General features: G+C 40.8%; 1 protein-coding gene across 19 annotated transcripts in view; it reads right to left on the minus strand.

Moving 5' to 3' along the window:
- ATP2B2 (ATPase plasma membrane Ca2+ transporting 2) overlaps nucleotides 1-13801 on the minus strand; it is a 409505-nt gene that overhangs the window by 166930 nt on the left and 228774 nt on the right. For all 19 annotated transcript variants that reach the window (XM_027701197.1, XM_027701186.1, XM_027701198.1 and 16 more), the window contains one exon: nucleotides 8582-9068. In XM_027701197.1, the coding sequence (XP_027556998.1) occupies nucleotides 8582-8780 (199 nt within the window). In that variant the 5' untranslated portion in view covers nucleotides 8781-9068. The remainder of the gene's footprint in view (nucleotides 1-8581; nucleotides 9069-13801) is intronic.

The raw sequence follows: 13801 nt of genomic DNA on the forward strand, positions 1-13801 counted from the left end.
ATTTGCCACTCACCTTTATAAATAGGCATGTCAAACACCACCAACCTTTGACATCTTGGAAAACAAAAGGAAACGGTAAATTTGAACAGTCTAGATTTAAAGGATTAAGTGGCAATTGCAAAAGGGACAGGAGGCAGGAAATCATTATTGCACCTAACACTGTTCTTATCCCAAGTCTGTTGATTAAAGTTATCATGAAAAGAAAAGGGAACATTCAGTCATGTTAATTCTACTTGCAGGACTACTGAACTTAGACTTGCATTTTGAAGCCACTGCCCCGTTTTTTCCAAAACGCTTTTTCTCTTCCAAAAGATGACACAACCCCCTTTCACGAAAACACAGAAATGCACTGCTGAATGGAAAAAAAAAATAAATTCAAAATTTCATTACTGTGAAGAATAGCATTGTCATAATCTCTCCAATCCACAGATGACCCTTACAGAGACTTCAGTACCAAAATTTTCCAGTTTCCACAGCTCAGCTGGAAGCAGCAGCACTGCTAGCAGTGGCACTTGGCAAAACATCTGGGAATGCCCAACAGAGATGCAGGTAACTGTTTTATCTTTAAATTCTAAGGTGGCATTGTAAAGAGAGCACTTTTTTGCACTCCTCTAAGCATCACCTGAGACAACAAATGAAGAGCTGTGCTCTTGTGTCTCCTAGCAGGGCCAGTCACAACAGGACAAAACCACTGCATGGCAACTGTTTGTTTTCATTGGGCACCGACAAAATAAGGAGAAAAAACCCTTCACTCTCTCTGATACACTGCAAAGACAAAGCTTAATTTCATCAAGGGCACACTGGCTACATCGATTGGATTATTCATTTGGTGTAATGGACTTTGCTTTCTTCCTGCAGCTTTCTCCAAACAAGAACAAAATGAAGATAAATCAGCTCTCACTCAAGGCTGACAGGCTCTATATATTTATGGATTTCTAAGCCCTGCAATACAATGGAAGTGAGGTATTCACCAAGGATTCTTTTCCTCTGCAGTGCTGTTGCCCTCACACAGGTTCTCCCCAGCACACAGACACGCCTTGGGAAGGAAAGGCCGCAGCCCAGCTCAGCAGCTTCGCTCCTCCTTTCAGGTCCTTCCTTGCCATCACCGATAAAACCTTCAGCTTTACCTTTCCCAGCACAGAACCCACTGTGATACACGTGTGTGAAAGCTCACGTGACAGAATAGCCCCTTTTTGATCCTCCAAGCAAAGGCCTGATTGCCTTTTTCCAAGGGAGCACCACCAACGTAATCCCACTTTGCAGTTTGGAGAGCTGACGTCATGAGCGGCGTTTATGGAATCTAAAGATTACTTCCCCCATCATTATATACACCACTGCCATTATGTTGAAGGTCTGGCCTCATATTGTTCACACAATGAATGAGCTGGTTATGCCAACAAACCCAAACCACTGTTTCTAAGAATGAGGTTACTGATTTGTCAGCTGCCCCATATCGTGGCAACACTTTCCATCACTTATTAATTTTGTAAAAAAGGTTTGACTTACTGTGTTGCATCATTACATTTAGATCAAGGAGAAACCTCTGGCACAGGACATTATGGAGATTATCATATTAACCTGTGATAATCTCTTTGCAAAGAGGGAAAGAATTACGGAAAGTTGCTGGGCCAGACTTTCTTTTGACTCCCAACACATTGCAGTTGTGATTGAGTTAACTACAATGAACAAACACTAGTCCTGTGCAAAATAGGTGCAAAGTCTCACAGCTATTTATTATTCTGTTCATCTAAACCCGAGGTACAACTGCAGAAGGTATGTCTGTGGGCAGTACACACTGCCTGCATTGCATTTAATGTACTGCCTTAAAGGGAAAAGGGAATTCAGTTTGCATAAAAATAGCCTCCTCTCTAAGTGTTGCACCTGCTGAGGTAAGATAATCATTGAGGGGAAGATGATGTCCTGGATAATCACATAAATAAATCAGCACTGGCCTCAGAAAATCTCTGATGCTGCCTGACTACAACAGGCAGAAGATGTTCACTCACTTTCCTCCTTTCCTGGCCTTACTTTTAAGCAATGCCCATTACACAGAGAGAACCCTTTTGCAAGCCATTTAGGATTCTCAAAGGAGCAGGTATCTAAACTATTTTTTTAAAGCTTTATGGGGAAAATGCATCATGCAATATCCCTCCGTTTTTCCACGAGAAAAAGAACAAAGCCAAAGTAAATCAGCAAGTGGCACAACATGCCAAAACCCAGAAACAAAATGAGCAATGAAATTGTACTTATCACTTAGAAAAATCTAAGCCGTTCATTTGAGATGCTTATGTTTGGGTAACCTTTGGAAGAATGTTTGCTGTTCTATTATACAAACAATGGAAATATTAGATAAGGAAAATAAGTGCAGTTGCCAAGAAAGCCCTATGCACTCCTTTCAGATCGTTAAACATGCAGATATGATTTTATGGATATATAAGATACTGACTGCAGCAGGAGTGTCAAATATACAGAGCCATTCCTTCTAATCCCAGAGCTCTTGTGGGTCCCAGGAGTGCAGTGCAGAAACCCCTAATGAGCATCTGCATGGCACTGTGCTGATGGACGAGTTGGGACAGAGCCTTGTCCCAACTTCAGCCTTGCTAGGCCAAGGATTACAGCTTTACCAAGCCTGTGGGATGGGACTTTGAGGTAGCTCTGTAAGCCAAAGCAAACCTCTTTGCCTCACATGAGCTATTAACACACAATCATCTCGCCCAGATCTTTTCCATCTGTTCCCAGTCTTGAAAGACCTACTGTGACAACGGTGTTCAGTGTGACTTGGGTGAACAGAGCTGCAAAGAGCAAGCAATAAGTGCTCCAGTGCTTTTCCCTGTGGAGAGAGCAGAGGCAGGAGGAACCTTCGGGTGCCAGCGGGGAGGGTGGAGAAAGGAAGGCCCCCATGCATGCTCTGTGCATGCCCCCTTCCTGTGTTTCCCACTCAGCCCCAGGAGTCAAGCACCCCTCTAGGTTCCCCAGGCACACCCTCAGAGATAAAGGTATAGAATCATACAATCATAGAATGATTTGGGTGGGAATGCACCTTTAAAGGTTGTCTAGTCCAACCACCCCTGCAGTGAGCAGGGACATCTTTAGCTGGGTTGCTCAGAGCCCCATCCAACCTGGCCTCAAATGTTTCCAGGGATGGGGCATCCACCACCTCTCTGGGCAACCTGATCGAGTGTTTCACCACCCTCATTGTAAGAAACTTCCTCCTTACATTTAATCTAGATCAACCCTCCTTCAGTTTAAATCCATGACCCCTTGTCCTATTGCTCTACTAAAAAGTTTGTCCCCAACTTTCTTATAGGCCCTCTTCAAATACCCAAAGGTTACAGCAGGGTCTCCCTGGAGCCTTCTCTTCTCCAGGCAGTACAAACCCAGCTGGGATCCATGTCAGTAATTTCAAAATGAAGGAGCAACCAGGACCCAATTCCTTGTTAGCCAGCCAGCCTCTCATGGAAAGTGTTGGTCACTTTGCCAGGCACAGATCCCTGAGAGCATGTTGGGGCAACCAATGTTCACTGATGGCCTACAGAAAAATGCCAAGTTATTATAAATTCCCACCAGCTCGACCACACTTGGTGCTGCATGAACAACTAGGTGAAATATGAGTTTAAAGTTTGTCTGTGGGTTTTTTCCCATGCAAGGCAGGAAAAAACCCTCTGAGGCCTTGGCTCTGACAATGCTGAAGGGTTTTTTTTTGTGGGGAAGGCTGTTTTCATTGTTCAAACCAAACCTTCCGTGTGGAGAGAACATGTACAAATAAGGGCTAGATGTGTACTTGGAGCTTGGCTTCTGGCCTGGGTGTGTTGGCAAATTGGCCTGAACTACAAGAGATGTTTTGACACCACAAATAAGGAATTAGGCAGTGTGGTGATCCGGAGAGAGGATGAGGGGGTCTGCTTTTACAGGGCTTTCAAGATGCTGCTTTGAAGATTTCCAGAGTGCTGCAGCTTAACATCACAAAGAAAATCTTAAAATCTACTTTCAGAGAGCTGGCAATTTTACTTTCTAAAAAAATTACGTAATCAGTCAAACAATATTCACCCTAACCTTAAATTTAAAATAACTTAAGAAAATCTTGAACTTACAGATAGTGTTTGGTGGTTTATGCATGATTAAGTGTATTCTTTTAACAACAACAAAAATGGTGCTATTGCCAGTTTCTTTACTTTTCATGAAGTAGAGCTCAGTGTAGTTTTATAAATTTCAGTCTCTGGCAATCCATTATTTTATATTTCTATTTTAAACTATATTTGTCTGATTCAAGTACCTCTCATTCCTTTCCCAATTTCTTTGTAAGTTCCTTACATATCTGTAGCTGCACCTAAGTGCAATTCAGTATGGACCAGCAAGAGTAGCTTCCAGACAGAGTAATTTATTGAAGGTGCATTTTTATAGAAGCAAGTGTAAGGAACCAAAACTAATGAGTACTAAAAGTAACTGGTTAATTTTGTTGTATTCAGTCTTTCTTCGTCTTTTACCTCATAGTTATAATTGTGAAAGGCTTTTTAGATCGCAATAATTGAAATATAAATACACAGTTGGCCTGGTAGATACTAAGTCCATATCTCCCACAGAACAAACATGCTTTTGAAAAGAGAAAGCAACTTCTCTGGCATCTATTTTAACTAAGCAGTTCTAAGGATTGAAAAGTCAACTTCTGCACTAGAAATATTATCACTTAACTGCTAATTGATACTGTGTCTTTCCAGAAAGCCTTTTTACAGTATCCTAAGAGACCTATAGCTAAACCCCTTTTTACTTTCTATTTTCCCTATTAAAAGTAGGTTCCACACTGGAAATTAATGCATTCAAGTATTTTAAGCAAGAAATTGTGGAAGTTAATTCACTATAATAATGCTATAAGGAATAAACATCTTTATAACATGAAGGGAATACAGATGGAAAACTTACTGTAATTTGGTGGGTACTATATAAAATTGTGGGTAAATACAGTTAAGCATTGGAAAGAGTGGATTCCAGCCTCATTTGGGATTCATCCAACTAACTCATCACACTTTACCAGCTGTCCTTTATAAGGTATCACTGATGCTCCAGTGGGCCTCGAAGACTCCAATTGCACGGAAAATTATACAACTGCCATCACAGCTCTGCCCAAGGGAGAATTCAACATTGTTTTGCAGAGACAGAGCTAGATCCTGCTTATTTGTTGTACTCCTGGAATAATGAAAGTGAAACTAATCTGAATATAAATATTTTTAAAGAAAATTCAAGTCGACACATATTTGTATTTTTTCATATAAATTATCTCCATAGATTGTGAGGAGGTTCTTTCTACGAGCACTTAAATGGGAGCTTTTCATTATAATATAATCACTTTAATGCAGGAAATCCCTTAGGCATAACTGAGAGCTGGGATACACACTGCATCTATAGCTGGAGAAGCAATCAAAGAAAATTTAAAGAAGAGTCTGAAGACTTGTAATCCATAATAATATTAATTCATTCAGCATGCAAATATTATTCTACTCAATATTCAGCACACTTCTACAGCTCTACACTAAATTAACACAGGACTTCAGAAAGCACTGGTAAGTGTAGCTTCACAACAGTGTGAATAACATTTGAGTTACACATATGTCTTACCTTGAGAAGTTCAGAGCCTTTAAAACAGGGGTTTCTAAAGGCACTTTGAGTGTAAGTGATTGATCCTACTGATCCATAGGTGCTACATCAAATATTAATATGGGAAATGAATTGCTGAGTAAACTCTGGACTCATTACTACTTATTTTCTAAATACTGACTAAACCAGTAAATTCAGATTAGGTCACATTTTACCAAATAATAACATGCCTGCTGCCAGGAAATATTTTTCCACTGTTCCAGTAACTGCTTCAGCCATATCCCACAAAATTATAAGGACTTTAGAAGATAAATTCTGAAAGAGTTTACAAGCCTGGGAAGAACTAAGTTCTAGGGTCCTTTTTGCTGCTTCATTCCTATTCAATCAGGACTCTTGCTCAGCAAAAGTTCACTTGGTTCCTTGAAAGAAGTGTCCTGCAGTAATGCTTATTCCATTACTCCCCATCAAACTCTGTAAGAAGTGCAACACACCAAAGTATGAAAAACAGAGGAAGTTCAGTTAACTGTGCTCCACCAAAAAAGATGTTGGTTGGAAAAGTGATGTTCAGGCATAGCAGCAAATTGTGGAGCTTTGCTGCAAATACCAAAAGATAAAACCATGTATGTCAATAACTTATTTGCAAATCATTTTTGCTTTATGTTAAATGTCCATTTCCATATAAGAAATGGTTATGTTTCTTTCCTCTAAGAATAGTTGCATCTTCAAGAACATCCTCTTCACTGTATTTTAACTTTCTTCACAGAGCTTGGAAACAAGAAAAATAATGGGTAGGGACTTAGAACTAAACATATGCTCATATTTGTCATAAGCCTTCAAAGTTTTTCTGCTATGGATACTTTCTCTCAAGTGAAAATTTCCAAGTTTGACAAGACATATTTCAGGCAGATTCTCTCCTATAACAATTTTTCCAAGCCAAACAAGTAAAAGTAAGATGTAAACTTAGCGTGGGAATTCCTATTACGTGATCTAATTTAAAATTAAAACCCAGTAGAGTCTTCACGATTCCAAGGCTATGCTGATTGCCACTTGAAGCTGGAAACGTTTTTCCCTAATGCACAAGTGATGAAGTGCACGTAATACTTAGAGGAAAGTTACCTTATCTGCAGTATCAGATATAGATTACTGCTGGAGTCAGCGCGCCACACCGCTTGGATCCATATGCTCTGTTCCAATATGAGGAATTAAGTTTCCCTGATGTCATAACTTGAACAGATAATGCAATTAACGTCTCCTTTGAAGTTCACATTGACCAGGTAACCAATAGAATGAGTTGGCAAAACTTTAGTCGAGTCACCAAAGTGAACTCGGCTCACCCAGGCTGAGACTTCAGCTCTGATGTTCTGCAAATGCCGAGGGAATACTGGAAATGTTCAGTCCCTGTGAGATGTTTATAAACCAGTGTTTATTCTGTCATGTAAATACAGAGATCCTGCACTTCTGTCTGGCACTCCCCAGATGTGTCAGGAATATGTCAGAATTGCTGCATATTCTCTGGAGAGTTGGTTCCCTTGTGTACAACAGCTCTGAAAGACTGAGGGACATCTACAAATCCCAGACAAGTGACAGGGTCTCCTTTTCCTACCTCAGTGCTCCTCCTGGGAGCAATCTCCTGCAAGAAAAGAGGGTCTGTCTGATGGATCAGATATTTGGGCAAGACTAGAAAAAGGGTGAGATCTGTTACACAGTGTTCCATTTGCCACTAGTTACTCTGGAATACAAGATTGCACATGACTGCTGAAGTGCTACTGAAGCTGGATGCTCATTTTCATACAGAATCAGCTTGATAATCCTTTGCTGAAAAGGTGCAGTTCACAGCTTTGTAGGTTAAACAATAGTGAGGCTGTGTATGATCAAGTGTGAAGAATTTTCTTGCAGATGAGACATTGATAGCTGCTCCTTTGGGACCCTTCAACTGGTGTAATTTATAGTATCACACTACAATTGACATGTTTATGATTGTGCCAATAATTCAAGACTTCTTGAGGCATTTAAACAGGAGAGGTAACTAAATGATTAATTTTAGAAAGAAGAGAATGGAAAAAAGCCAAGACTTCTATCTTCTTGAAAAAGAAAAGAGCCTAAAATGAACATCTTGGCTACTTTACAAGACTAGAGAAATATTATAGACTGAAAGACTGTTTAATTTCCAAAAGTGTTACTATTCCTTGGAGATACAGTGATGAAAATAGAATTCTTAGAATGAAGTAGAATTTTACTTGCACTAAAACAGAAAGATTCATGATCAGGAAAGTTGCATGAGGAGGGGAAACATCCCACCACTGTCAACACTTTGTGGGGACATATTTGGCAAGAGCATCGAAAAAAACCAGACTAATAAATGGTGATCAGATAGATAACTTCAAAAACACTTAAAAGAACAGAAGTTGTGATTGGTGTTATTAAACATGAGAAAGTAAGGAGTTTCATTATACATACAATAGAAGTCCAACTAATAAAAACATTGACACAATCAGACTGATAATTTAAGCAAAACTATCTATAGTAATAGCGAAGATTAGCTACCTCTATAAATATATATATATAACTCATATTGACCTACAAAGTAACATAAGGTGCATCTCAAAAGGTCATTTCATACTCCCAAGATGCCCAAACACCTAGAAATTCTCTTGAAGCAACTACTTTGCACCTTCTTACCTCCAAGAGCATATATGCGAAAGTCTGCTAGCGATGCCATAAAACACATGCTGATGTTGTGTGTGCCTTCTAAGGAAGAATTAATGCAAATAACTCTTAGAACAAACAGCACTTCTTTTACTCTCCTGCCAGCTTTAGCTATAGCTAGGCTGTTCTGTCTTCTTTCTTTGAAGACTCTTGTTTTGTTATTTTTGGGGAATAATGGCAGCACCATGAGAATTCTGTTCAGGTTTGAATCAAAACCTCTTCCTTTCACTATCTGGAGAGCACTCATGCAAAGTTCCCCGATTCAAGTGAAGTGAAAAGTTCTTACCTTCTGTTGGTGATGTCTTCAGATGTCTGCAGAGCCCCTCTGTTTCCCCATATGTCTCTTTAATTTTTACTACTGCTTCTGTCCCTCGGAGTTCCATGAGGGAGCGCAGTTCTTGCAGTGTGCACCCAAACTCTCCCGCATGGTTGGCCTCATTTCTTTGGTTCTTGGAATAAAAATCGCTATTTGTCATGTCACCCATTGTGGCTGGTTGTATTGCTCCACTCGTTGTAGTCGATTACAATCGTAAAACTGTTTTAAAAATTGAAGGAGAGGAATCTCGAATTCCGACTTAAGAAATTAAAAAGGATCCAGTGTGTGTCCGGCGAGCGACGTGGAGGATGCCTCTGGCGTGCAAGGTGTCCCTGACTGACTAGTGGTCTGCAGAATGGCTGCTTTCAAGGCTGCAGACCAGCTCCACTCCATTCACCATTTCCCATTATGTTGCACCCAAGCTGTGGAATCTACATGGTCATTTCTTCCTCGGGACCTTTGGGAACAAGCAGAAAGGACTCATTACAGGAGTGTGCACGACAGCGCTTTACAAAAGGTGACTTTCAAATTTATTCTGTCATGGTAGGTGGACTCGTCATCTCAGAGAGGCTGTGTGAGATGTCCTGTGAGGTGCTGCAGCATCGACAGCAAGGATAACACCAGCTCTGCCTTAGATAAAGCTCTCCACAGCTAAAGCACCAATAGCAGTGCCACTCACTTTAATCAAGTCCCAAGAGCGCCGCTAAATGAGATGACTCATGAATATTAATAAGTAAGCGATTAGTCCGGCGTGCAGGATACACCTCCACTACGTGCTCTGCTTCATACAGCTCCATCAGCCTGTCCTCTGACCGCAACAAAGCCTCTGATAAAGGCTGGGAGGTGACACAAATGGGTTAAACACAACACAATTTCATAATGGGTTAATGCAAAACTGTTTTTCAGCGCAAGGAGAGTGAAACTGGTGGAAAAAAACTGGAGCCATCATTACAGTTGCAGAACACATTTCAATGCATTACATCTTGCAGCTTTGCCTTCTGTGCAAGGGAGCACAGCCCAGCAAAGAGAAAAGACTGGGGTGGCTGGGTTTGAGCAGCCACAGCTCCTCCTCAGCCAGGCACCCACTGGGTCCTGTCCCCAGCACACACAGACACACACACACAGGGTGGTGCTGGGCTCTTTCTTTTTTCTTTTCTTCTTTTTTTTTTTCCCCTTTTCATTTTCAGTTTTTTCCCCATGTGCAGTGTGGAACAAGTCCCATTTGGACCATCTGGGAGACAGCTGATTACTTGCTAAAACCAGCCTTTAAAACCTGTTTCCCCTTCCCATATTCTAATGAAGTTGGTTTTAAATACTGCTGAAACCAGCTATTATATTTGGCACGCAGAGTTTTAAAAGAGATTAAAGGTTTCTTTTTTTGCCTCGAGCGGGTTAGTGAGAGTGCACTGTCTAATCTATAGGTCTCAGAATAGTTTTCATAATAAAAAAGATCTTTCAAAGGGCACACCAGCAGCCTAATGACTGACCAACCTGTCACAGGCAAAGGGCATATGTTGAACTTTCTAGGCACGGTAATACACAGTGGAAATGAGTACCCAGATAAAGCACATAAAGAGGATCCCGATGTGTTTGAAGTCCCAGTTTTATATTTGTACAGCAATTTTAATCTCCCACCCACATATAGTTGACATAGCACGTAGGCTCAGTATTTCCCCTATCTAACTCTGTTGCATTGCTCTGCACATGACAAAAATCAGGCCCCCTGGATGCACTAATTCCTCTGCCCACGGTGGCACCACCTGCTTTAGAGCTGCCTAACATACCTTGCTCAATTAGCCAAAATGAACCTCTACCAGCCCTCTCATCTACAGCTTTAAAACTCAAATTTCTTTGACTTTTGCGGAGAGAAAAAAAAAAAAGAAAGAAAAAAAAGGGAAGTACCAGTTTCACTATGATATTACAGAACACAGTTAAAATAGCAGCCAACTGCTACACCTTTCTTCTACACATCCTATTTATTGATACATATTCTAGTGCTAAGAACTTCTGACACCCTACATTTCACATGTTGCTTTTCACGTTCACTAGAATTTCTGCCCAAAATGTGGCTTACAGTGAAGAACAAAGAGAAACTAAAATTAGTAATTTAAAAAGGCATTTATTTGCCAAGCAATAGCCAAAGAGGAGATGTTGTGTCCTGTCAACACGCTAAGCTCTCCATGCTGGGCATTGCTCACAGCCTCAATTCATCCCTAGGTAATTCCCTATGTATGGCATGCAGAAAAGACCTGACTCACACTATTTATCTGTTTGTAAACAGGGTGGATCAGTATTTCTGAACAGAAATAACATCAGCCTGCAGCATTATTTTGAAAAAATTGCAGGACATGAATGTCACAGATGCCCAGTCAAACAGATTCCATCCCAAGGGGCATCCAACAGCCACGACCTCGGCTGGTGATGAGCTCCTCCTTCCTCCCAGCAGCATTTCAGACTCTTCCTGGTGTCATCTGTGATAAGCTGCTGCTGACAGTCACATCAAAATGCAGATTGAGATTTGATTGGGAGGCATCAATAATAATAACGAACAGCTGAAATAACAGGCTGCCTTTTGCTTCCAGTGGTAAAAAAAAAATCTATTCCAAGACAAATTCACTTCAAGATTTTGAAAACTGGGCATCTCAAACAGCCATGATGTTAAGAAAAAAAAAACAACAAAACCAAACAGCAAAAAACCCACACTATTCACCTAGTCCTAGCTAGTCCTGTGAGGTTTTTAAACATTCCCCTAATAAAATAAAATTATTCCTATACTGTTCCATAACACCACAGACAAAAGATGATTATTCGTATTTTCTGAGGAGACCCATCTACTGATTTAATTCATTATGCAAAGGGTGTTAAACACAGCAAAGACTTTTTCTACATGATTTTTCTGTGGGATATGTCCACCCCTCTCAACCAAAGCACCTCTTTAGGCTCACTGTGCCATCACTACAAATTAATATATTTGCTTCTATTCTTAGAAATTCTTCGTCATTTGTCAGCCACAGGAAGACAGTGCTGTTGCTTTTTAGCATGAGTCATTTGCCTGCTTAATTTTTAATTTCACCTTCAATTAAATATTAATCAATAAACAACAAATATGAAGTTTACGCTTCCTTCAGTGCTTTAAAAACAAATCCCTCAGAGTTTGTGCTGTTCATGATTCACCCACAGCTTTGCCACCAGGGAAACAGCACCTCACGTTTTTTGAAAGGCAGATGGTGAAACACAGCAAGCACAGAGCGTGACTGACGTTATTCACTGATAGTGCATCTCAATCCTGTGGAACGAGATATGCAGCTTCCATCTGATCCTTGAATCTCCCTTAGGAAAAGCCCAGGCACCCTGCCAGGGCATGTGCTGGGTTAGCACGGCTGACACACGACCACCTCACCCCTCCCACGCTGGGAATATTCCTCTGACAAAAGGAATGAGAACTCAAAAAGCTGTGGCTGGCACATGGCAACATTCCCATCGGAGGGGCTCTGCCTCTCCCAAAATACATCCCGTTACCAGAAGTGGGTGAAACTTCCACGAGTCTCATCCACAAGAAATCAGCAAGTACTGCATGAGAGTTTGGGTGGGGTTTTTTTGCTTGGTGTTTTTTGGGGGAGGATGAGGTTAGGGAAGGGATTACATCACAAAACACACTCACAACATCGATATTTTCGAGATGTAGACATATTATAGGTGAACTGGTTCACCAGGCAATCCTGATGTTAAAAAAGCAGGGGATGCTGATACAGTTTTCAATCAAATTGAACAACGAACAGGATCTTACATCCTAATGGCCTAATAAATAAAGTGAGCTGAATTTCGTGCTCTGGGTGCTGCTTTCACTGGCAGTAGCACCAGTCTGCCAGCAGTTCACAAGGGATTTGAATCCCCCTACTGTGGACTAAGCTACCTGGGGAATAACACCTCTGACAGTCAAAGGGAACATGACCCAGCAAACCACAGGTTTCAGCAGCAGAAGGTGCATTGCCCTGGGAGTGGAAAACCTCCAGGGAGCTCAAGGACTTCTCCCTTCCTTTTCAGATGTGCCCCGAGTCCCTTCAGGGCCTCCAGGCCAAAATTTCTCAACCTCTTTTTACCCAAGATCCATTGAATCTCTTTCAAAGCAATGACCACTATCTGTGATGGACTTCAGTGGGTTTTAACTTATAACCAAATGCCTCCAAAGAGCCACCACCCTCAAATTCTGAGAGCACAGCTTTTCACACCATCCTAGCACACCATCATTCCCTCCTCCATTGGGTGCATTTGAGCTCATCATTCCCTAGGAGAACAACTTATAGGGAAAATGCTCCCCCTTAGACAACTTCAGCAAAAGAGAAGTAAAAACTGCAGTAACTGAGAAACTAATTTCACCCACAAAGTTGGACTATTCTCCCAGACAAAAGCAGTCACTTGTCTCTTTTTACTTATTCTTACCAATGCTTCTGAATCAAGAAAACTGAGTACAAATATATCCCAAAGTGCAGTTTGAAAACAACAATATGCTATGGCCAAGGGACAAAATAGCAGCTCACCTGGATCCTCCTGGGGTAGCAAAAGACTTCACATACTAGAACAACCGAGAAAAATAATACCTTTATTTTTCTCATTAAAAAGTCAGAATATAAGTCTTCACCTTGGTCTGGGATTTTGTCAATGATATCATGGATTTTTGTTGTACAAATGCACTACAAACTCAAACTGTTTCCTGTTTGGTTGGTTTTTTGGGTTTTTTTCCAGAGTGGCTGTGTCTGGAGGAACAGGCTTCCATTCCTGTAGAGCCCAAGTCAAATATTTTTCATCTTCTAGCTGCTTAGAGGAAATGCGTGCCAATTAAAACAGAAGCTATTTGGATGAGCTAACTGCAGGCCTGCTGGGAAAACTATTCTTTGATTTCCCTAATCAGGAAAAGTCTCGTCTTGGAAGCTTGTAAATATTTTCACAGTGTGTTAGAATGTAGATATTGTCACTATGTATTCTGACATCTGATTTCATTTGGACTTCTACTGGCAGAAAAGTTAATAGCTGTGTAATGAACCAGATTTCACCAGATCAGAATCACAAGACTTGCCTTTCACAGTCCTTAAAAGTCTGGACAAATAATGGATTCACAGTGAATCGGAAAAAAAGTAGGATATATTCATAATTTGACTGTTTTCTTTTAACTGTCATCTAAGATCATGGTAA

The sequence above is a fragment of the Neopelma chrysocephalum genome, unplaced genomic scaffold (assembly GCF_003984885.1).
Source record: "Neopelma chrysocephalum unplaced genomic scaffold, ASM398488v2 Primary Assembly neopelma1_151, whole genome shotgun sequence".
Lineage (NCBI taxonomy): Eukaryota > Metazoa > Chordata > Aves > Passeriformes > Pipridae > Neopelma > Neopelma chrysocephalum.